This window comes from Microcaecilia unicolor, chromosome 2, assembly GCF_901765095.1.
Source record: "Microcaecilia unicolor chromosome 2, aMicUni1.1, whole genome shotgun sequence".
Taxonomy (NCBI): Eukaryota; Metazoa; Chordata; class Amphibia; order Gymnophiona; family Siphonopidae; genus Microcaecilia; species Microcaecilia unicolor.
The window spans coordinates 152,780,920-152,807,296 of record NC_044032.1 but is presented as its reverse complement, the minus strand read 5'-3'; the positions used below and the strand labels follow the sequence as shown (position 1 = coordinate 152,807,296).

Below are 26,377 nucleotides of genomic sequence, written 5' to 3'. Positions count from 1 at the left end.
CCTAAAATAGGAGAAGTAAGCTTCCAAGACTACTATTGCTCGTTGGTTAACTACTACTACTTATCATTTCTGCAGCGCTGTACACCATACACAAAAAAGACAGTCCCTGCTCAAAGAGCTTACAATCTAGATAAGACAGGTAAACAGACAGAACAATAAGGGAAATGAATAGAGGTGAGGATAAAAGGGAATAAAGAGGTTAAAATACATAGTATCTTCAGCCTGTATTTTGGCAGGTAAACAGTTGCTTGTGGTCTTGAAAGCACACTCCATCAGGGGTGTACAATGAAGTGAAAAAGTCTTAAGGTTCTCAAAGTAGAAAGAGAGTGTAAAAAAAAAATGGGTTTCATGGGAGAGTAGCAAGGCCAAAACCACTGATATCCAAGAGTAACATCCGTGCCCATCTCACATTTGTACTATTTGTGACTATCTGTGGGGAAAAGGTGACCTAAAGTCACCAGAAAAAAAAACAAGGTGTTATTTCTGTTAGAGCAAACAATGTGTAATACAGCAGTCCAAACCCCTTCCTTTTTATGTGGAAGAAAAAAAAAAGTTACAGAAGTTCAAATGTGTAACTTTTCAGGCTGTTTGTGAACCCATGACATGAAAAATTAGCCAGTCTCAACATTTTGGATCCACAACTTTAGTCACCTGTTCCCCAGAGATGGTCACATTTGTAATCTAGTTATCTGATGTTTAGTCAAGGCACAATAAAGTCAATTGCAGTAATGTAGCCTTGATAATTGCAAGGCATAAGCCACTGAATGTAGATCATGGAAATGCAAGTATGTATGTATGCAATCGCCAAAACAGTTGCAGGCCATAAATAGCAGATTTATCCTTTCCCTTCTTTTCCTTACAACCTTTATAGTAACCTTACCCTATTTTAACTTGTGTTTTATTTGCAATTTTTGTACGCTTCTAAGAAGATGTTTTTCTATTTGCATTATATCAAATAAAATGAACATTTCACCACTGCTAAAACTTGTACATTAAAAGCCAATTTCAAATCAATATACTGAGATTAATTTTATTTAATCTAATCTAACACTTATTAATTGCTAGTTCCTAAAAAGGTCCAAGACAGTGTATAAAATTGAAAATGCAAAATAATACAGCTAACAGAATAATATCCATTAAACAAAATGTAAAATAAATATTCATTAAATAAACTTTTTAAGATTTTTACAAAATGATAAATATGAATTTTCAGTTAATAATTCCATTGGCAAGGAGTTGCAATGAAAAGCGGCCTGGAAGGAGTATGATAGTTCGTAACTTCTCTTTGAAACTAATTGTTGAGCTAAAGGATAATGAAGAAAGTAGTTATTCTTAAATCTAAATGTTAGCTTACAATGAGTGCGAAAAAGTAAATCATATAAGTAGAGGGCTGACTGTGAAATGATTTAAAAAATAAACAGGAAATCTTATGTGTCTAAATGGATTATAAAATTGTACTTTAAATCAATCCATAAGATGGAGTACAATCAAAAAAAAAAAAACTGGAAGGGAAAAGGCCTCGGTGCCCTACCTCACCCTATATTTGGTTTTTAGAGGTGGCAGGATTTTGATAGGGTCAATACTCTTCACAGGCATAAAAAAAACCCTTCCGAAACAGGTTCATTTAACTGTGATAAATTTTGATCACGTCTTGATACAGCGATTCTAGTGAAACTCTGGCCACAGTTGATTTGATTAAATACCTGACAGTTGATGAGTACATTTCACGAAAGCCAAGTTTTTTTTTTTGTTTTGTTTTGTTTTTTTGCTTGTGTGGGTTTTCTGTTTAAGCCACATTTTTTGGTTCCATTAAAATCTTGTGGGTTAATTTTAAGTACTATTCAGCTCTAATTTTTAGAAAGGGTCTTTTTGGTGAGTGATACGTTTTCTCTTTCTATCCTCTTTTGTATTGGATACTTTTTATAAAATTGTGTTATGCCTAAAAGTGTATATTATGCAAGCTGCTATATATTTCTATGGTAGGGAGTACAGGGGCAAAGTCAGGGTGAAGCATTAGTGAGTTTGCAATGTGTATGCTAACATTTACACCTATTCTTGAACAGGTGTAATGTTCATGCCTTGAGTGTAAGTGCTGTTGCTTGGATTTGATAGTATTTTATAAAGTCACATAGGTGCCAATCTGTCTTGATCAAATAGCACTAAAATAGGAAAGTTCCAGCTCACTTAAAGTAGGTGTCATGTTATAAAATCAACCCTCAAAAGCCAAAAACGTAAGTGAACACCTTACAGCATAAACAAATGTTAAAATGTCAAGGGAAATTTTGTGTATGTATGTGTAAGTATGTATAATATGTATATAGATTTTCATTTGTGTGTATGTATGTATATATATATATATATATATATCCATCCCATGTTTATAGTGCAGTAGTAAGGGGGGGTTGGGAGGGGGATTCTTTTTTTTTAAGGTGTGTGTAATAAATGTTTTTATGAAAAAATTAGTTTATGGTGGTTAGTTGCTATCACCACGGATTAGACTTCGAGACATACACAATGTGTTTTCTCACATTCTGCAGATATTTATATTGTTGCAAATGAAGAGAAGCAGCTTGCACTGAAATTGCATAGACTAGGCAGAACTTCTTTTCGTAACCTAAAGAACAAGCGTGACTATCACAAGCACAGGCACAAGATGTCATGGCTGTATTTATCTCGTCTGGCTGCCATGAAGGAGTTTGCCTATATGAAGGTATTTTTTTCCCGTAATTTATTTTATTGTGTATGGACAGATGTGTGTGTGTGTATGTATGTATGTATATGTGTATATATATATATTACACACATGTACAATTTACTTATTGGCTCATCCTTTTTATAGTTCAGGTACAGTTAGTATTTTTATGTCCCTGGATGGCTTATAATCCTGAGGCCCCTGTTTACAAAGTCAAGCTAATGGCTGGTGGTGCGGTACTGCCGACACAACCCATTCACTTTGGGCTGTGTTGGCAGTGCCACTAGCATGGCTTTGAAAACGGGGGGGGGGGGGGGGGGGGGGGGTAAGTTTGTATCTGAGGCAATGGAGGGTTGAGTGACTTGGCCAAGATCACAAGCTGTTGACATGCTCCTTGTCAAAGCTTTTTGATTTGTATTCCTTAAGGTTTTTTTTTGTTTGTTTTTGTTTTCAGTGACAGGCGTATTTTCAAAGCACTTAGACTTACAAAATTCCAAAGTAACCTATGGAACTTTGTCTAAGTGCTTTGAAAATGAGCCCCAGTGTCTCAGAAAAAAAGCCCCCATGTGGCTTTAAAAAGTGCAAAGTACAAAGGCACGCTAGTGTTTTTAGCACACGCTAAAAATAAGCATGCACTAAATGCAGGCCACTTTAACCACCCTAGGGGCCCTGGGCAAACTTTTGTGGATGGGCCCCCCCACACCCAGTCCCAGCTGCACAGCTTCCTTAGCCCCCTGCCAAAATGAAACCAGCATAAATGTGCAGAGCCATTGTCTAGGCCATACCACTGATGGTTTTTTCCTCAGAAAGAGGAAAACCATATCAGAAAGAGGCCACACAGCACAGCCATCAGCTGTGTGCCCTGGAGGGTAAGGAAGCTGCCGGGCTAAGTAAAGGGAAGATGCTGGACCAGAGGAATAAATTTGACACAGTGGTGAAGGGACAGATACCTGTGAAAGGGCTGCTGGCTATTTTTATTGACAAGCAATGCCTTCATGTGAATCTAAAACTTGATTTCTGTGTCACAAGTGAAATGTTGCATATTTTAAATTCAATTATTTCAAGCAATTAACCAACACTAAACTACACATACATCTGTGGAAACAATTCATCTGCATTTAAAGACACCTAAGGAGGCAGTGTCTCATAATTAAACCTGATCAGACACAATTTTGTTATATTGGCAACCACCTCAACACACATCAGATCCTGCAAAATCTTCTAAAACCTCATCTGATAGTATAACAAACTAAAACTATATTAAAGTTTTGATGTTCTCTCAGTAAAGCCAACACAAACCCTCCACTGTGATAGTGGTAGAAAGATACCATACCATGGGGGGGGGGGGGGGCTGTTTGGAAATTTGCCATACCGTGGGCTACAGGTTGCTTGAGCAAGGGAAGAGAGGGGATAAGCTGCATAGAGTAGAGACGGGAACTGCAAGGATAGGGATGCAGAGCAGGCAATGCTGAAAGAAGACAGGGGAGATAGGGACACAGAAGAGGATGATACTCAAAGGGAGGTAGATGGGAACACAGAAGGGGGTAGTGCTGAAAATGGAGAGGGTAGATAGGGACATGGGAGGGGGCAGTGCTGAAAAAGGAGAGGGTAGATAGAGACGCGGGAGGGGGGCAGTGCTGAAAAAGGGGAGGATAGATAGGGACGCGGGAGGGGAGCAGTGCTGAAAAAGGGGAGGGTAGATTGGGATGCAGGAGGGGGGCAGTGCTGAAAAAGGGGAGGGTAGATAGGGACGTGGAAGGGGGGCACTGCTGAAAAAGGGGAGGGTAGATAGGGACACGGGAGGGGAGCAGTGCCTAAAAAGGGGAGGGTAGATAGGGGTGTGGGAGGGAAGCAGTGCTGAAAAAGTTGAAGGTAGATAGGGACGCGGGAAGGAGGCAGTGCTCAAAAAGGGGAGGGTAGGTAGGGACGTGGGAGGGGGCAGTGCTGAAAAAGGGGAGGGTAGATAGGGACGCGGGAGGGGAGCAGTGCCTAAAAAGGGGAGGGTAGATAGGGGTGTGGGAGGGAAGCAGTGCTGAAAAAGTTGAGGGTAGATAGGGACGCGGGAAGGAGGCAGTGCTCAAAAAGGGGAGGGTAGGTAGGGACGTGGGAGGGGGCAGTGCTGAAAAAGGGGAGGGTAGGTAGGGACACCGGAGGAGGAAGGAAATGCTGAAGTGGGGGGGTTATAAGAACAAGAGGGAGGGCAATGCTGAAAGAGGGGGTGATGGGAATAGGGAATACAGAGGGAGGGTAATACTAAAAGGGGGGGGAGATGGGGCAGAGGGAGGGCAATGCTGGAAGTGGGAATAGGGACACAGAGGGAGGGCAATGCTGGAAGTGGGGGGGGGAATAGGGACACAGAGGGAGGGCAATGCTGAAGGGGGGTACACAGGGACACAGAGGGAGGGCAATGCTGAAGGGGGGTACACAGGCACATAGAGGAGCAATGCTGAAAAAGGAGGGTGGAGATACGGACACAGAGAGCAGATGGTGAACATGGGGAAGGATAGGGACAGGGACACAGATGGAAATGCTGGAAAAGAGGTGAGATAGACACCCAGAGAGGCGATGCTGGAAAAGAGGTGCTATGGTGAAACTGAAGGACACAGACGGGAAGTGCTGGACAGGAGAAATAGGGATTCAGAGGGAAGATAGATGGTGAACATGAAGAGAGAATAAATGTCAAGTGGACAGAGACCCTGCAAAGATGGGTAAAAAAAAAAAAAGAAAGAAGGAAAGAGACACTGGGACCAAAGTGAATGGAAAAAATAAAATGCTCAGACTGCTGCATAAAGAGTCTGGACTTATAATTAACCCAAGTGAACTTTTCCCTTTTACACCATCAGCTTATTTCCCCAAAGTCTCTCAACACCAGCATTTCTCTTTGTTCAGTTGTCCAGAACTGGTCACCTAATATATCACTCTTGGAATACCTCCCCTCATTTCTTTTCCATTCCCAGCTTTTCAGACTTACTAGCTTTAAACCAGCACTTTTCTCAGTTGGCTAGTTCAGTCTGTCACAGCCCCACCCACAGGATAGCTTTTTTATTCAGAGTAAATTAACTATCCACCACTCACGTGGCTGTGTAAAAGGGAAAAGTTCATCTGGGTTAATTATAAGTCCAGACTCTTTATGCAGCGGTCTGCGAGTGATCCAGACTTCCATTTCTTCCTCTCATAAGTGTTCCTAGTAATCTCCAACAGTCTCCAGCTCCATGGTTTCAGGTTCAGCCATAAAGAGGTTAGCATACTGGGGTGCCAGCTTGGTGCCCATCTCAGTGCCCATGATTTGTAGATAGAAATCATTGTTAAAGCAGAAATAGTTGTGAGTTCTATCTACAAATCATGGGCACCAAGATGGCACCTCAGTATGCTAACCTCTTAATGGCTGAACTGGAAGAGACATTTTTGAATACATATCAGACCACACCCCTAAAATACTACTGCTATATTGATATTTTTATGATTTGGACTGAGGGGGAAGAAACTGTAAAACAATTTTACAATTCTTTCAATACATACCATCGTACAATCGGATTCAAAATTGATTACTCCCCAGAAAAAGTCAACTTTTTGGACACCACAGTTTTTCAACCAGCAATGGCTATGTTCAAACATTATATACAAGAAACCACAGACAAATGCAGCTACTTCCACAACTCCAGCTTCCACCCTTCACATACAAAAAAAATCCATTACTGAGAGCCCAGCCAAAAGATACCACCGTATCTGCTCTGACCGTAAGTGGTTTTATACTTGAGGCCACCGTAGATTGGGTAATGCATATTTAGGTACAAACGAGCTGATCTGTGAGAGTTTTGAGATGGTAAGCTGCCAAGGGCGTCCATATATGCAGGGGCTTCACCATAGAGAATTTTATGCACCAAAGCACAAATTTTAAATGTTATTCGGTCTTTTACAGGGATCATATCCTTGTTCCTTCTCACCCAGTACTTTCCTCGCCCTTAATTGTCTTGTCTGTCTGTATTTTGTCTGTCTGTATTTTTAGATTGTAAGCTCTATCGAGCAGGAACTGTCTCTTTGTGTCTGGTAGCGCTAAACAAATGTTAATAATAATAATCTACAGCCACTACTCCAGAAGGATGAATTACTGAAAGAGATATTCCCATCCCCACCAGTGCTGGCCTTTCGACAGCCACCCAACTTAAAACACAAGCTTAAAACAATAGAGAGTCAAAAAGAAGAGAGTGGCACACATCCTTGCAATATATCCAGCTGCAAACTATATGCCAAAACATTTCACAGGATCCCACAGTCATTCACAAAGGAAAAATATTCAACATAAAGGAATCCTTCACACGCTCATCTTCCAATGTGGTATAAATCATTGTGTAAAAAGTGGGACGAAGGGTGCTATATTGGAGAAACAAGCCAGATGCTAAAGAAGAGATTTTATTACATAGACATCATATGAAAAATATCAGTGCCAACCAGGATGTCACCTCTGTGAGGCAGCACTTTACAAAGCCAGAACACTGTATCAGTGATTTTATGGCGAGAATACTAAAATGAAACTTTAAGACAACAAGGGAACGTAAGACCTTTGAAGTCAGAATGATTAAATATTTTGACACCCACCAGACAGGACTTAACAAAGATCTAGGTTTTGTAGCCCATTATAAACCATAAAATTCTACTGCTTTGTCACCCTCTTATTACCATGCATATCTTCGTGTCTCTCACTTAACCCACCCTTATCCTGTGAGACTGTCACTGAAATGCTTTGATGTGTCACTTATATATTCTGTTTTTTACCATCATTTGCTTATTTATGATCTGATGAAGAAGGGCTACCTTCGAAAGCTAATCAAAAAATGTATTAAGTTAGTCCAATAAAAAAAGGTATCTTATTTTCTTTTCTATGTTTTATTTTATTTTATTTTTATTTATTACCTTTAATAGTGGAGTAACACGGCTACCACATCTCTCAACACTATCAACTATATCAATTTTTTTAGTGCTATTATAATTGCTGATATCTTAGAAACACAAGGATAGGTAGGCTGGCCTTCATTACACTTCCTCGGGAACCCTGTAGGACATGCGTCCATCCTTGTGGGATCCCTGCAGAGCTGGAGGGGATCCCTGCGAGAGTCCTGTGTAGCTAGAGGAGATCCCCTGCGGGAACAATGAGATTCCTGCCAGCCTTGTTCTCGTGCAGCTCTCTAGTTCAAATCCTACTACTGCTTGGACAAGTCACTTAACTTTCCATTGTCTTAGGTACAAATTTAGCCCTCCAAGGACAGTAAAATACCTCATATACCTAAATGTAACTCACCTTGACCTACTGCTGAGAAAGACATGAGCTAAATACAAAATCAGTTACTATGCATACTGTGAATCAATATAAAATCCTACAAAAGTCACTCAAGACCTATAAGGCAATTAGCACTAACTTCCAGGAGTTACACAAGAGCCTACCTAGCAAAAGGCAGCACTTGGAGAAATGAAATAATCAGTATTACTACTGATCATTTAGTGCCTTTTTCACACATGCAGAATACAGATACACCGTTACCAAGTATGGAATAATTTACCACATACTAAAAGTAGAAATAAGTAGACAAAAGTTAAACTGAACCTCCCAGGAAACCAGTGCAACACTAGAGAAACAGTGATGTATGCCGCCCCCCCCCCCCCCTCCCCTCCCGTATTGTGCAAACTATAAAGAAAACAGATGTAGCTTTCAAAAACTGACAGTTGCAATCACTACATTACATTACAAATTAACATAGAACAAAAAATGGAAAATAAGGTAATACTTTTTTATTGGACTAATTCAATACTTTTTTTGACTAGCTTTTAAGGCCAAAATCACCTTCCTCGGGTCTGGTTTTTTGGCCTCTTAAAGCTAGTCAAAAATGTATTGAATTAGTCTAATGAAAGAGTATCACCTTTATGTTCTCTCTTTTTGTTTTATTGTAATCTATTAACTGGACTAACAGCACTACAACACTGCTGTATCCTAAATTAAAAATAAAATTATTTCTCTACCTTTGTCTGGCCATTTAATATTTCTAATCCTGTAGGTCCCAGTCTCTGGTTACTGCTTTCCTTTAAAGGATCTCCTGTTCATTTTGCTATTCTCTCTCCTCCTATCTTCTTCATTTCCTCCACTACATCCATCTCTGACACTGATCTTTTTCTTTCAGCTTTCTTCTATTTTCTGCCTCTTTAATTTTGGATTTGGATTTCCCCATCTATCTGCAGCTTTCCATATCCTCATCTAGGCCCTCTTATTTCCCAGTCTTCCATTTACTCTTCTATGTCTCCTCCTGCCATCTAATATCTCCTCTCTACCTCTTTTCTCCCCCTGCCAATCAGCATTGCCCCCACTCTCTTCCCCATTCAGCATTACCCCTCCCTCTCTCTCTCTCTCTGTTTGTTCTCCTTTATCCAGTGTTTCTTCTCCCTCATCTATCATTACCCCGTTCTTTCTCTGTCTCTGACTATCTTTCCCTGCCCCCCACTCACCTTCTGCAGATTTCCCTTAGCAGCAGGCCAGAATAGTCGGCTATAAATCTAAAGTGAAAACCGCGGGGGACCAGTTTCCTGCCTGCGTCATCGCTAGCTCTGCTGGTCACTCCCCTCCAACACAGAAAGTATGCATCAGAAGAGTTGTGACTGTCGGTGCTAGCGGTGGTGCGTGCAGGAAACTGGTCCTGCTGTCTTCTCATTGCTTAGTGCTGCATGCTTCTGACCTCGGAGGACAACTGGCCCTTCAAAGCTGGCAGAGAGAGAGGAGGGGGGAAGGTCATGTTTGCGGCTGGCCTCCCCAATTCTCATATATGGGGCCCCTGTGCATCTATGGCTTGGACTTTGGATACTTTGGAAAGAAAATTATTTCAGAACAGAGTTCCTGTTTCCCTCATAGCTGCTTACCATCCCTTTGTGGGCATGCATGTGTGAAACGTGCAAGATGGAGGAGGTTAGGCACTCCCCTTAAGTGAAGACTTTGGAGGGTAAGATGATAAATATACAGGAATATACTAGATTCCGCAAAATCCTCAAATTGTTCCTATTCAAACAAACCCTCACAAAGAACAACTATATCTGAAACTAATTATTACTTGAATTGGTTATTACTCTATTTACCATTAACTTTCTCATTCATAATAGATTTTTTAAATGTTAAACATCCATAGTTATCCCAGTATGTTTATGATATTGTATTGTAAAATTGGATTCTTACAATAAATTACCTTTTCTCATTATTCTTTATTTATCCTATACTATTTATAGTATGCCACATTGAACTCAAACTTGTTTGGCATAATGTGGGATATAAATATCACAAATAAAGTATGCTCTTCCTTCCCACTTCACTCATACTCAGCAGGATTTCACTTTTGTCTATGCAAAACGTCCAAATCCAGGGGCAAGGAAACCCGTATTTTCGAAAAAAGATGGACGTCCATCTTTCGTTTTGAAAATACTGTCAGAGACCTCCAAATCCTTAAATTTGGACATCCCTAGATTTGGACGTCCAAATGCAAGCCATTTGGACATGGGAGGAGCCAGCATTTGTAGTGCACTGGTCCCCCTGACATGCCAGGACACCAGCCGGGCACCCTAGGGGGCACTGCAGTGGATTTCATAAAATGCTCCCAGGAACATAGCTCCCTTACCTTGTGTGCTGAGCCCCCCCCCCCCCCCCCCCCCAAACCTCCCCAAAACCCACTTCCCACAACTGTACACCACTGCCATAGCTAGACATATATAGGGGGGCACCTATATGTGGGTACAGTGGGTTTTGGAAAACTCACTGTTTCCGCCACAAATGTTAACAGGTAGGGGGGTATGGGCCTGGGTCCACCTGTCTGAAGTACACTGCAGTACCCACTAAAACTGCTCCTGGGACCTTCATGCGCTATCATGGGACCTGAGTATGACATCTGAGGCTGGTATAGAGGCTGGCACGAAATAGTTTTAAAGATGTATTTTTTAGGGTACGAGGGGGATAGTGACCACTGGGGGAGTAACGGGACGTCATCCCTGATTCCCTCTGGTGGTCATCTGGTCATTTCAGACACCTTTTTGTGCCTTATTTGTAAAAAAAAAAACACATCCGGGTGAAAACGTCCAAATGTTTGTCAGGGATGTCCTTGTTTTTTTCGATTATGGGTCAAAGACGTCTAAGTGTTAGGCACGCCCAAGTCCCGCCTTCGCTATGCCTCCGACATGCCCCCTTGAAATTTGGATGTCCTTGCGACGGACTGCAGCTGGAGACATCCAAAATCGGGTTTCGATTATACCGATTTGGACATCTCTGTGAGAAGGACGCCCATCTTCCATTTTATGTCAAAAGATGGACGTCCTCTCTTTTGAAAATGAACCTGTTAGTTACCTAAGTAGTATAATAAAGTGAGGGACTTTTTACTCCTTTAGTGTGACGGAGTGTATAGGAAGATTCCAGTCCCCCTTGTGCACACTCACTCACGAGACCACATTAAGAGGCCTAGGCCTAAGAGGCACAACCAGGTTCAGCCTGGGGAAAGACAGAGGTGTCCAGAGCAGGAAGAAGCAGACCTCTAGTTCTCCTACTAAACATGCTTGAAGAACCAGAGGGGTTAGCCACAAGATAGGAAAAGCTTTTACCTTGCAGATTCTCTGATTCTTTCGTGGTCTGGTAGAAATCAGACCATCTATTTTATTTGCTGTTGAACTCCAAGCTAATTTATGTATACTCCTGAGCTAATAGCCTGTGAGAGGAACAGGTTTCTGTATGTTTTCTTTTTCCTTTTGAACCACACACACACTCATTTTGTTCACTTTTTTTTAAATCGTGGTCTGGCTTTGTTTTTGAAGGCTCCTTGCCCTACGTCTCCTCATACTGTCACAATCAGGCTCTTTACTGGCTATTGGAAGTTGTGTAAATACCTGATACTAACTATAAGGAGTCTTACTTTATAACTTTGTTACAATTGTTTCTGTACCTACATAAATATGGGGGCGGGATACAGCCCAGAATATTCTAATATTGGCTTGCATTAGTCAAGAATTCTTTTAGCACGTTTCATTTGAAGTGTTCGGTCTTGAGTATACGCTGTAACTCATTATACTAATATTTACATACATAAGTCATAAAGAGAAAAGCATTCCACAGCCTCTTGCACCATAGAAACCAAAATTTAATACAGGACAGAATAAAGACACTCATGTTATTGGTCCGATGTAGATTGAAAGCAGGGGTTTTTTTTGTTTTGTAATTGAGACATTAACAGGGGGTTCTTTTTACCTATGTATACAGTTTGGAATGCCACACACACATTATTGTGATGCAAGTAAAACTTTGTAATCTGTCTTCGTTAAATAGGGTGAATACAGCCAATCATTATATTTAAACTTTTGAATGTTTTTGCCTGCTGAGCTGCTACCTGCTTCTGGGATGTCTATTTGAAACCTGCCTTGGAAGAGATTTTGTTTGTATATTACGAACTTTCAAGTGCTTAACACATGTATCATCTTCCCATTCCTTCTTTTCCTCTAGTGTATACATATTCAGGTCTTAGTCTCTTCTCTTACGTTTCTTGGCGCAAACCCATTTCTCTCGGTGGAGTGCCGCAGATATCTGTGATCTGTACTGGGACCGGTACTATTTTAACATGTTTGTACTGGGACCGGTACTATTTTAACATGTTTATACTGGGACCAGTACTATTTTAACATGTTTATACTGGGACCAGTGCTATTTTAACATGTTTCTAAATGATCTGGAAATCAGAACAATGAGTGATTAAATTTGCAGGTGACTCAAAACTGTTCAAGGTTGTTAAAACACATGTGGACTGTGAAAAATTGCAGGAAGACTTTTCCAAATTGGAAGACTGGGCATCCAAATGGCAGATGAAATTTAATGTGGACAAATGCAAGTTGATGCAAATTGGAAAGAATAATCCGAATCATAGTTAACTTGATGCTAGGGCTCACTTTGGGGATCAGCACCCAAGAAAAGGGTGAAATCTGTTCAGTGTGTGGCGGCCAAAAAAGCAAACAGGATGCTAGAAATGATTAGGGAAGGGATGATAATATTATAATGCCTCTATATTGCTCCATGGTGCAACCTCACCTTGAGTATTCTGTTTAGTTCTGGTCACCGTATCTCAAAAAAGATGTAGTAGAATTAGAAAAGGTTCAAAGAACAGCAACCAAAATTATTATGAAAGGGAATGGAACTCCTCTCGTATGAGGAGGGACTGTATAGGTTAGGGCTCTTCAGCTTGGAAAAGAGACTAATGAAGGGAGATATGATTGAGGTCTACAAAATCCTGAGTAATGTAGTAGAAGTAAATCAATGTTTTACTCATTCCAAAAGTACAAAGACCAGGGGACATTCAATGAAGTTACATGCAAATATTTTTAAAACAAATTGGAGAAAATATTTTTCTACTCGACGAATAGTTAAGCTGTGGAACCTTTTGCCAGAGGACGTAGTAACAGCGGTTAGCTTATCTGGGTTTAAAAAAAAAAAAAGGTTTGGACAAGTTCCTGGAGGAAAAGTCCATAGTCTGCTATTGAGACAGACATGGGGAAGCAACTGCTTGCCCTGGGATTAGTAGCCTGGAATGTTGCTATTATTTGGTTTTCTGCCAGGTACTTGTGACCTGGCTTGGCCACTGTTGGAAGCAGGATACTGGGCTAGATGGACCATTGGTCTGACCCAGTATGGCTACTCTTGTGCTCTTATCCTTTCACCTGCCCATGCTAGAGAAGGAATGAGACTGGGGTAATGGGAAGACTCTCAAAAGGGTAAGATTGGGGTGAAAGAAAGAGATGGAAAACCAGGCAGGTTGGTAAAAGATAAAAAGACAGATTTAAGACGGGAAGGTGAGAAGGAGGTAGTGTCTGGCATTCCTTCTCTGCCACCCCCACCCCCCAACTGAAAGAGCTTCCACTTCCTCTCTCCCGCTCCCCCCCCCCCCCCCCCCCCACACACATACAAGACCTACCATACTTCCCTAGTGGTAAGTCAGGGCAGGACTGATCCCCACTCGTTCCTGCCCATGCCATGTCTATAGATTGCCTCTGGAGGTCATAGCACTTATTTTGCGATTAGAGCCAGCATGGACAGGAAATGGCTGCCTTGAGGTCTTTATCTGCCATTATTTACTATGTTACTATAACCTCCTGTGGCAATCTCACAAGACTGCCAATGGAAGTTACAACAGCCAGTTTGACTGCGGAGATGGCACGAGTGGGGATCTCTCCTACCCTTCCATAAGACCACCAGGGCAATCTAGGGGGAGAGGCCTACGGGTGGGTCTAGCAGGGAAGCTGCTTTTGTTCAGGAGGAGGGAGAAAGTTGGAGTTCTTTTGGTTCGTGGGGAGAGAAGGGAAAGAATACCGGGCACCACTAGGGAGGGTTATAATGTAGGAGTATGAACCGTTAGTTTATATTTAACATCCCCCCCCCCCCTTTTTTTTAAGGGGAATCATGTTATGGTTTGTATTCAGATGGGTTGCTGTAAATGGGAGAATAAGCATAGCTCATGAAATAACTGTCAAGCTCCTCCACATACGTGTGTGTGTGTGTGAGTCGCAACGAGTTGCAGTGGGAATCAAACCTGGTTCCTCAGGTTCTCAGGTCACTGCACTAACCATTAGGCTACTTCTCCACTTCAAAGAAATAGCAATATAACCATGAAACTGAAGTTAAAAAAATAAAAACTGAGCTTCTCCTCTATTGACTTCTGCAACCAAGCTTTGATGTCAAATTTTACGTTGCAGATAAAATCCTGCAAACAGATTAGTGAAGGCACTTGATTTGATATCCTCAAGATGGTCTGTCTGCAGTTTTGGTTTTCTGTTCTTTTGAGTCTCATGTTTTTAATATTTTTTATTAAATCTGCAGTGTAAGGGTGATATAGGGTTATACATCATAGACAAAACCTTCTGATGTGGTTCCTTTTTATGTGAATTGCAGTTTATATCTGGTAGTATAGTCAAAATTTATATTGCTCACGAGCACAATGTAAATGTTGAAAGCTTGCTTTACCAAAAGCATAGAATTATCAAACACAATTTAAGTATGTTAAGCCAGAGAGGAATTGTTCAAAAGTAAATGTGGTGGGAGACAATGCCATTCTAAGTTAGACAGTAGGCCATTGAACTTGGCATCCTATGTCTGACAGCAGCGAACCTAGCAGATCCAGTTAGGAGAGAGCCATTCTCTATTGCTTATTTCCAGAGGTAAGATATGGCAATCCCTAAATTTGCGTTTTTTTTTTAAATATTTTTATTATTTTTTTAACATACAGAGAACAGATGCTAATACCAACATTTGAACCAATCTCCTTCGTGTTCAATCCTCTGCTCCCTCCCCCCCCCCCCCCCCCCAACACATAATATTGATAATGACCGTTATGTCTACATGGTGCTGTTTTGTCCTAGTTCCATATTAAGGAGTTACTATAAGTTTGGGTGCGTAATTTTGCGTTTTAAGGGGGTCCTTTTATGAAGCTGCAGTAAAAAGTGGCCTTTTCACTCTGTTACATGGGCTTTTCCCACGTTCTAAGGTTGTTAAAACACATGCGGACTGTGAAAAATTGCAGGAAGACCTAAGGAAATTGGAAAACTGGGCATCCAAATGGCAGATGAAATTTTAATGTGGACAAATGCAAAGTGATTCACATTGGAAGAACAATACAAATCATAGTTATCTGATGCTAGGATCCACCTTGGGGGTCAGCACCCAAGAAAAAAGGTGAAATGTTCCTATCTAGTGTGCAGCAGCCAAAATAGCAAACAGAATGCTAGAAATTATTAGGAAAGGGATGATAATAAGGACGAGAATACTATAATGCCTCTATATTACTCCATGGTGCAACCTCACCTTGAGTATTGAGTTCAGTTCTGGTCACAGTATCTCAGAAAAGATATAGTGGAATTAGGAAAGGTTCAAAAAAGAGCAACCAAAATGCATGTTTTTACCACATGCTAAGGTTGTTGAAACACATGCGGACTGTGAAAAATTGCTAAGGTCATTTCTACTACAGCTGTAAAGTGACCAATTTTTTTGTATTTTTGCCATTAGCATGTGGCCATTTAAAACCAAATTACCATGTGATTGCTTACTGACACCTATATTCTAGACGATAAGGGCATTCTCTGTATTCTTGCACTAATGTAGATGTGCTATTTAGTGCAGGAATGCCCACCCCAACACACCCCCTGAAAAAAATTAAATATTTTTTTTAGCACACAGTTAGTGCGCACACATTTGTTAGTTACCACAGTATGCCATTTTAAGCTGCGTTATGCACATTTTAGCGCCCAACACAGCTTAGTAAAAGGGCCCCTAAATTTGCTACCACTTAGTTTCATGGATGCCCTTGCCCCCCCCCCCCCCCCCCCAACACTCCTTCAGTTCTATTAGTTGGAAGAGTAAATAGCAATTCCCTAAAAACTTAGATACTGCTTGTAATTTTATAAATGTCTGTCATTTCACATCTTTCATCGCTTCTCTTGTCCCAAGCCATTATTTTCCAGGCTGGCAAGACAAAATAGAGTAACGTAGTAAATGCCAACAGGAAAACCAGTGAGATCATGTAGTCTGCTAAATAAGGTGGTTACAGTTGAACCTGCCCCTCAGTGATACCCCTCTTCCTTAGTTTAGAGTTGTGCCTGTTGCTATGTGCAGGTTGCACCTCGACCTGCCTTGTTTAAAGTATGAGGTGTCATTTTAAGTTTTGCTTTGATTCTCATTTCTCTTTATGTTTGGATCCTCTGTGTTTATCCCACTTTTTTTTTTTTTTCAATTCTGTCATAGTTTTTGACCTCACCACCTCCACCAATGCATCTACCACCCTTCTCCATGAAAATGTATTTCCTGTTACTCCCAAGCGTACCTCGCCACAACCTTAATTTCATGTCCACTAGTTCTGTCACTTCCCCATCTGTAAAGATTTTCGTATATTAATATCTGTCAAGTATTTAAACATCTGTATCGTATCTCCCTGTTCCTCCTTTCTTTTAGTACATATATATTTTTCTAATTGTAATGGAAGAAATCTGATTGTATTTTTGGAACCTAAAACTCACAAGTCCTACGTTGTCCAGTTACTGTACTAGCTTTTAGCAGTGCACTAATGATTTAAAATAAAAACACAGACTTTAAAATTTGAATACTAGGTGGTAATTCTGAAAAATAGGAAATACATGCAATATCTGTAAGTGCTTGTTCGCTTGAAAAAACGTCTTTTTTTTCCCATATTTCATTCTGAAACTATTTTAATTCTGGAAGCTGCATTTGCTCTTGTGAAGACCTCACTAAACACTGACACAAATTTATCTAGTGATTTGTTGGGTTCCTTGTGATCTGTTCTCTTGGCTTTCATTTCTTTATCTTTCATCTCACTGTCCTCTTCCACTTGCTCATATGTTATCAAGTTGCATATTTCCAATTGTTTTATTATAATTATCTAAATGAGACTCTTAATAAAATAATTATTTCACATATATGCTATATTCTTACATTTAGCCTTATGCATTTATCTGTTTCTGTACCATTTCAAGAAAAGGTCATTAAAATCTGAAAACTAATGTGCTGCTTTCCTTTGCTAGCCACTTGGAATTAGCCTAACCACGCTGTTATGTTGTAGGCTTTGTATGAGAGAGGATTCCCTGTTCCAAAACCATTTGACTACAACCGACATGCAATCGTTATGGAGCTCCTTAATGGCTACCCTTTGTAAGTATGGAAAATATCTGTCACCTGTAAAGATCAATCATAAGGATCATAGTTGCAGGCATTATCTTTAAGGGGAGAATTTGTTTGATTTGAAGTGTTAGATAATTTATTACAGGCGTTATACAGCTAAACAATATTTTTCATTCTCAAGATTTCTTCATTTCTAAGCTAGTGTACTCAGAGAGAGAATTTCTTGTGGTATTTGCAAAGAAAGCAAATAAAATGTTAGGAATTATTAGGAAAGGAATGGAAAACAAAGCCGAGAATGTCATAATGCCTTTGTATCGCTTCATGGTACGACTGCACCTCGAATACTGTTTGCAGTTCTGGTCACCGCATCTCAAAAAAGATATAGTGAAATTAGAAAAGGGAGACGAAAGTAATAAAAGGGATGGGATGACTTCCCTATGAGGAAAGGCTAAAGCAGCTAGAACTCTTCAGGTTGGAGAAGTGACAGCTGAGGGGAGATATGATAAGAGGTTTATAAAATACTGAGTGGAGTGGAACATGTAGATGTGAATCGCTTGTTTGCTCTTTCTAAAAATATTAGGACTAGGGGGCACGCAAAGAAGCTACAAAGTAGTAAATTTAAAACGAATCTAAGAAAATATTTCTTCACTCAACAAGTAATTAAACTCTGGAATTTGTTGCTAGAGAATGTAGCAGTTAGCTTAGCAGGTTCTAAAAAAAGGTTTGGATAACTTCCTAAAAGAAAAATCCATAAGCCAGTATTAAAATGGACTTGGGAAAATCCACTTCATATTCTAGGATACACAGGCTTCTATATTCTCACAAGTGGGTGATGCGGATTCACATCACCTGGTTCGGCATTTGCCAAAGCTAAAAAAAGAGAGCTTTGTGGAGCACAAACCATTCTCCATAGCGCATGTGCGAGTGCCTTCCTGCCTGTCGTGCAAACACTATCTCATCAGCTCTTCTTTTTCTGTGTTAGGAGAAGATGGTTTTTTTTTCTTGTCCTCTTTTCATTTGCCTGGTTAGAGAGCTGGTTTTTTTGTGCCTTCCAGCAAATTTTTTTCATCTTAATAATTGGGCTCCTTTTATTGGAACCGTTTTTCCCTTCCTTTAATTTTCTTAGAATTGTTTTGCCCTGGTTTTAAGTTTTATTATTTTTTCCGTCGTTATCGGGCCGCTTTTAGGCCTTGACGTTGGCGGGGTTTTTTCCTTTTCTTTTTACCATGCCTTTCCCCTTTTTTAGGCACCATCGAGTTGTTTAATTTAGCTGACAAAGTTTTTCCATCCACGTCCATGAAGATTCCCAGGGGCTTCAAGCACTGTACCCGGTGGGGAAAGAACACCCATTCTTGGTGTCTGTAGGTGTCTAGGGCCAACCACAGCCCTACTAACTGTGTCTTCACATGAAGAAGAGAACCCAGGTTTCCCAACTGGCTCAACAAGAGAGGATTTTTGGAGCCAAGTCCGGTGTCTTGACGTCTGCATCGAGATTGAAGGCATCGACATTGAGCATCTCACCTGTATTGGGAGCATTGGTAAGCATGGCTGCTTCAAGATCTTTAGACACTGGGAGCAGTGAGGCATCGAGCAAGTCTCCACCTGTCTCGAGGCCTCCTGCTGTGCAGGCCTCCAGGGAACGTCCATCGTTGGACCCAACCCACAGGTGACATGAGGGTTCAACATCGTCCTCATTGACACCGAGGAGCCTTGGTGACACGCTTTGGGCGAAGGCGAAGAAGCATCGTCATCAGTCACCCTCGATGCATGGTGCCGGGAGCTCTGGGGTGTCTAAGGATTCGGCACCTGAGAAGCATCAGCATTGGGAGGACTGCTCCCCCTCCATACAGGAGGTACCGATGTGCCTGTCTCCTAGCAGCCGTGCTCCCGCGTTCGCCCCAGCGGAGTCCCGCTCCTACATCATCCCCAGCGGTTCTGCAACCTGCATCCCAGCCAGCACCCCAGTTTTTCCTGGTGTCAGCCCTTGATGAACACATCCAGGCCTTGCTCCCTGAGCTGCTGGATGGCCTCATGCAACTTTATGAATCGGTATTGAGGGTGGTTGCACCTACCCTACCTCCCGTTGCGGCCCCGCCTGGCCCTCAGCCTGCAGTGTGGCCTTTGGCTCCACTTGCGGCCCCAGTGTCGATTCCCACCGAAGTTGACACTCCCTTGACATCGGTGGAGGAAGCTTCGTCAGACTCTAGGTGGGAGTCGACTTCTCAGTGCAACTCTCAGAGACATGACTCTTTGGCATTGAGGTAGGTATGGTCTCGGCAGTCCCATAGGGAGATACTGTCCAACACCGAAGAGGAGCGCTCATGGGATTCAGAGGAGGATCACAAGTACGTTTCCTCAGATGAGTCTTATGGGATTCCCTCTGAACCCTCCCCTCCACCTGAAAGGAGACAGTCTCCGCTGGAGAGCCTTTATTTCCACATTTTGTAAAGGAAATGGCTGATGCCATTCTGTTTCCTTTGGAAGTGGAGGATGAGCCCAGGGCCAAGATGCTGAAGGTCCTGGACTGTATATCTCCTCCTTAAGGAGGCTGTGACTACACTTCTCCATGAGGTAATCCAAGAAGTTCTTGTCAGGAACTGGGAGTCCCCTTTGTCGGTCTCATGCCCAAGAAGATTGACATCCAGTATCGATACACAGTGCACCTGGTTTTGATAGGCCAATGTTGCCTCACAATTCCATGGTGGTGGAATCCGCTCCCAAAAGAGCCAGGAGTTCCAGGGACTATGCCTCGGTGCCCCCAGGCAGAGAAGCTAGAACCTTGGATTCTTTTGGGAGGAAGATGTACCAGGCTTCAGTGCTCATCTCCCAAATACAATCCTACCAGCTCTTCACGAGCGTCTACTTGTGAAACTCTGTGCAACAGCTATCAGACTTGGTTGACACTCTCCCTCCGTAGGACGCCGAGCTTTTTCACCAGTTGATCAAGCAGCAAAAGGTGTGTCGGAAGTTCTTGGCCAGGGGCACTTACAACACTTCATGTCATCTTTATCATCTGGACTGTAAATGGCTTTATTAAATGGCTTTATTCTTACTAACAAAAGAACTAAATCCATCAGAAAGCCTATGCCACGTTATTCTAGTCACTAAACACTTGTAGTCACTAAACTCTTGTCTACTTTCCCACATTGATTTTGTTATGACCAGATGGGTATTCCTCTAACTACTAATTGTATAATTATACTACAGCAAGAGGCCCTCACTGGATGCCCACCGGAAGGGTGGAAGGCCAGATGTTAGGACTCAGGCTGTAAAAATACCAGCTAGGTTTAAAAATCTATGACTGGCTGAGCAAGGACTTGCTTTTCCTGCAAGTTAATATGCGTTCTAGTTTAAGATCTATCCACTGGAATAGTGGTGCGCCAAGCTACATAGCTTTGTACAGCTGAAAAGCACTGACTAGGCCTGATAACCTACTAATGGCCTTATAGATGAGTCTTAACAAAATCAGATACAAATTGAATGTAGCACTTATTAAAATGGAGTTTGTCTTTCTATAAGATGAAACTGAGATCATAAGATGATAAAAAAAAAAGAGGAAGTGAAACTGATATGCTAAAAATAAGATGTTCTGGCAGAAGAGAAAAACATGTTGACAAAAGAGGAAATTGCGAAATAACTTGCAATAGCTAGAACGGAAAGAGTTGGGTACAGATGGCCGGATACGAAAGTATGATCTCAGAAATTGTGAAATATTATAAAAAAATAGGTCCTGCCATAGACTTCCATTGAGATCTGTGGGTATAAAAGAAGGGAGAATTTGGCTTAATTTCGGAGTTCTCCCCAACGCCTTGGAAGCAGCGAAGCTCTGTCCGGTTATATCCAGAATCTGTCCAACTTCTGTACCTAACTGAAGACCCTACTTGGGGTGAGCTGTCCTACTGAATCTGTAATTTGTACCAACTTGAAGACTTGTGTTTGGGTAAGAAATAAAATGTATTTATCTTCCTAAAACAGTGTTTGTCTTAACTTCTATCTAACCTTCATCTCCTACTAATTCTACAAACTAATCTACACATATACCTGACACCCATTCTGTATACAGAATACTTTTAGATTCTAATAGAATATATGTGGGAACATAAATTCCCCAAGATTCACCTAGATCCTAATAGACAGAAAGCTGTGGTCATGGGAATAAGATTTGAACTACGCCTTCTGATGCCTATATTTGAAGACCAAACCCTCTGTACACCTCCGTGTGGAAGGATCCCACGGGGGTCTATAGAGGGGTGGATTAAACATAATGTAAAATCTCATCAGACTGGGGCCACTGCAACTACTGTAGTTCTTCTACTTTGCTTCATATTTTCACCTCACACTAGAGTGCCGTACTGCCACTGTCTGTGATGGTACATCTCTTGCACTGTTATGTTCAGTCTGCTTCTGAAGAAAAACTGGGGAATGCATAAATTGATGAGCAGCCCTGATTTGAGTCACTCACATGTGTGCTTGACAGCACTGCTTGAAAGGGAAAAAGCATTGTTGCTTACCTGTAACAGATGTTTTCCTTAGATGGCAGGATTAACTGGGCACACAGACTCTTCCACATCCCCATGAGTAGCATTACTTGAGTTTGGCACTAACTGAGGAAGTGAAGAGACTGGTAAGTGGGAAGGACGTCACGTGCTCAGAATGTAAGTTCTGAGCTTTGGGAGAGTTGGTCCATCCTAACAACATACGATAACATCGCCCACTTGTGTATTTGATCAATTCTTATGTCAAAAGGCATCTGTTACAAGTGAGTAACAATGCTTGCCTAAGCTATTCTTAGTAGTTAATCAGGATAATTTTTCCATTAACTCCAGTTAGAAGCTGACCGAATTTCAGTTTCAGCCAAAAGACTACAACTGGTTTTTTTTCAGTGAAGCCGAAAATTTGTGCTTTGTCCTTTTTGTCTCCCTCTCCCCCCCCCCCTTTTTTTTTTGGTTACGGTGCCAAAAGTGACCCAAAATCCTTTTTCCGCCTGGTTTCAGTTTCAGCGGAAAGACTACTGCTATACTACTACTACTTATCTTTTCTATAGTGCTGCTAGATGTACGCAGTGCTGAACACTTGAACATGAAGAGACAGTTTTCTAAGTCTAGGATGCGCTATTAATGGAGACCTCCTTCCTGTGATGACCGTTATTTCTCTCCTGCGGCCTCCCAACACCACCCCTCCCCCCCTCCCCCCCCCCCCCCCCCCATTCAGTGACAGCCGGATCTCTCTTCTGACCTCGTGTTGAGGTTATGGTGCTGGGCTAGTGTGGGGCCTTGAGCATACACACTCAATGCCCTACACTGGGCCCAACACCATAAAGAGAGATCCGGTCTTGCTGGAGGGAGGTGGCGGATGGAGAGGAGTAATGCTGAGGAGAGATCGATTATTGGGGGAAGCCTGATTTTGGTCTGAAGACCAAATTTTCCAGTGTTTTGGGGTAACTTGGGGGGGGGGGTAATTATTGAAGGTGGGCATTTATTAGGACATACAGTATTCTGGCTTGGATACTATTTAGGTGATTCTAATGAATTTCCAGGCTCTGTTGGGTATGATGAAGATGCAACGTTTTAATCAAACGTGCAGAAGCTAGATGCTATGAGACAGAAACCTGCAGTGATTGTTTTCAAATACAAATACTGGTCAGCTTATAATGTTAGTAGGGAAATATTGCAATCAAATTAAATTTATATATTACAAAATGATAAATGTATTGCTCTTGTTTGTAAATTTTCACAGTATATAGTCCTCACATTCAGTGATATCAATGTGCTTTTTATTCTACATTGTGCATCAGACTGGTATAACATCCTTGGTGTCGGTGTCTGTACTCATTTACCCTATTTTTCTACGAATCTATATCATGCTTGTATACTATCCAGTTTATTTTCGAAAGAGAAAGACGCCCATATTTTGACCCAAATCGGGAGATGGGCGCCTTTCTCTCATGGGCGCCCAAATCAGTATAATCGAAAGCCGATTTTGGGCGCCTCCAACTGCACTCTGTCGTGGGAACAAACAAAGTTGACGGAGGCGTGGTGAAGGCAGGACTGGGGCGTGTTTATCGGCCGAGGAGAGATGGGCGTGCTCGGCCGATAATGGGGGAAAAAAAAGGGCGCCAGAAGCGAGAATTTGGTTCACTTTTTTTGGACCCTTTTTTGTCACGAACAAGTCCCCAAAAAGTGCCCCAACTACCCAGATGACCACCGGAGGGAATCGAGGATGACCTCCCCTGACTCCACCAGTGGTCACTAACCCCCTCCCACCACCAAAAAAAAAAAAGAACTTTAAAAACTTTTTTTCCCAGCCTGTATGCCAGCCTCAAATGTCATACTCAGCTCCATTACAGCACTATGCAGGTCCCTGGTGCAGTGGACTTCAGGCAGATGGACCCAGGCCCATCCCTCCCCCCTACCTGTTACACTTGTGCTGCTAAATGGGAGCGCTCCAAACCGCCCCCAAAACCCACTGTACCCACATCTAGGTGCCCCCCTTCAGCCATAAGTGCTATGGTAATGGTGTAGAGTTGTGGGCAGTGGGATTTGGGGGGCTCAGCACCCAAGGGAAGGGAGCTGTGCACCTGGGAGGTATATTAAATTTTTTTTTTTTTTTTTACTTTTTACAAGTGCCTCCTAGGGTGCCCTATTGGTGTCCTGGCATGTCAGGGGGACCAGTGCACTACGAATCCTGGCCCCTCCCATGACCAAATGCCTTGGATTTGTTCGTTTTTGAGCTGGGCGCCTTCGGTTTCCATTATCGCTGAAAACCGATACCACCCAGCTCAAATCCACCCAAATGCAATGCATTTGCCCGGCACAAACCGTATTATCGAAACAAAAGATGGACGCCCATCTTTTTTGAAAATACAGTCTGTCCCGCCCCTTCACGTACCCGTTCTTGGAGATGGGCGTTCGTGTTCGATTATGCCCCTCCATGCCATACTTTGTATTATTTGAATATTTTTACTGCTGTAATTGTCTGTTGCTCATGTTTGATTTATTCTTACTGTACACCACCTTGAGTGAATTCCTAATAAATAAAATTAATGCTTGTCCTTAATTAGTTTTATAACTGAATACAAAACAGGAAACATGTCAATGCTACTTTCTCTTGTTACTTGTGCACAGTTTGGGTAAGCATAAAAAAGCTGGTAATCATGATTTTTTTTTTTTTTTAACACGTTCTCACAAAGTTCCTATCTCAGATGATATTTATCTACATCTGCATTGACTTGGGAACCTAAACATGTCAGACTTGTTGGAAAGTCCTTGTTAAAATGCCTCTCCCATTTTTATACCTGTGCTTGCAGTTCCCTGGGACTGAAGGAGTCACATTTATACAGCCAATCTTTAGTTTTCAGTTTTAGCTTCAGTCGAAACCAGGCGATAAGTTTCAGCTGCAGTTTTGGTTGTGACCGAATGTGTTTTAGCGGTAGCAGTTACGGTGTCGGCAAAACTGAAAAAAAGCAGTTTCTATCGGCCTCCAGTGTTTTACACAGATGTATGTATCCTAGCCCATTAAGCTATGTTTGGGCATTTTCTTTTTTATAGTTGAGAGTACTTCCATTATAAATACCTTGGTAGGTTGTGAAGTAATGTGAATATGGTCTTCAGATTGGGGGGAGGGGGTGTCAGATATGTTTTAATTTAGGACACTTGGCTCTTATAAACATGTAGACTATTGTGATTTTAGTCTGCCTTAATATAAAGGAACACAGCAAATTGTTAATTCTCTCTCCTTCTTTAATTCTTCAGGTGCCAAGTACGTCACGTTGAAGACCCTGCCTCTGTATACAGTGAGTTAATGGAACTTATTGTCAAACTTGCTAATCATGGCTTGATTCATGGCGATTTCAATGAATTTAATCTCATGCTGGATGAAGAGGATCGCATCACAATGATTGATTTCCCACAGATGGTTTCAACTTCTCATCCAAATGCTGAATGGTTTGTACTTGAAATTGCTTAGGGGAATCGCTTGAGCCTTGTCACTTAAATTTATCATTATCATCAATTTTTCTTGTCTAAGGTTCACTTCTTAACTTTTGTAAATGTTATGAGAAAGTGCAGATAATAAGATAACCTTGACTGCTTCTATCAAAAATGTCTGGCTGTATAAATTTGTACTTTGAGTTGCTTAAAGACTTTAGGTTTGGATTATTGTTGCAGTTTGTCTCCTTCAAAGCATCAAGAAACCTAACTTTATTTTATAGTTACTATTTAGGGGCTTGTTCACTAAACCATGATAAGGCTTTGCTGCTGACAAGTATTAGTGAGAGAACCTCCACAAGAGTGTTTTGGCGTAAAAGGGGATATGGTTGGCATGTGGAGGAGAGCAGCCGTGACTTCAACCCACACTACCACTTCAATAAAGCAGCTTTTACCACAGAAGCAATTTTTGCAGTAATAGCTGTCTTAACTGTAACTCTGGTTAGCTGCAGTCCCACCCTGCTCACCCCATTACCATCCTCATCCCCTTGTCCAGTTTTTAATAAAATTCCTTGTTAGATGTTTAATGTGGGATTTAACATGCATCAACAGTCTACAGCACATTAACTATATATTTTTTAATGATAATTAACCATTTAATGTGTGTTAAAACCCACATTAAACACCTAATATAGTTTGGTAAATAGGCCCTATGGTGACAGGTTATACAGGCTGTTTAAGAAATTACCTGTTTACAAAACCTAGAACCTGGAAAAGATCATTGAAAAGCATAAAATGTTTACTCTAGCTATGGAATAAAATTATTGATTAAATATTTAACTCTTCTAGGTATTTTGACAGAGATGTAAAATGCATTCGTGATTTCTTTTTGAAGCGCTTCAGTTATGAAAGTGAGCTTTACCCAACATTCAGCAATGTCAGGTTAGTAATCCAGCTGCTTCAGGAGCCACAGTTGTGCTTTTCTAAACTATTTCTAAAGTATACGGTAAATGAACCAAAAAAAACACCATGGTGGCCACTTGTAGCAAAAGAAACTCCAGACCAAGACTAACAGGAATGCTT

General features: G+C 41.4%; 1 protein-coding gene across 1 annotated transcript in view; it reads left to right on the top strand.

Moving 5' to 3' along the window:
• The window catches only part of RIOK2 (RIO kinase 2), a 68,612-nt gene that overhangs the window by 16,191 nt on the left and 26,044 nt on the right, over window positions 1-26,377 (top strand). The window contains exons 4-7 of the mRNA XM_030193414.1: window positions 2,538-2,710; window positions 17,311-17,399; window positions 25,121-25,312; window positions 26,144-26,236. Of these exons, the coding sequence (XP_030049274.1) occupies window positions 2,538-2,710; window positions 17,311-17,399; window positions 25,121-25,312; window positions 26,144-26,236 (547 nt within the window). The remainder of the gene's footprint in view (window positions 1-2,537; window positions 2,711-17,310; window positions 17,400-25,120; window positions 25,313-26,143; window positions 26,237-26,377) is intronic.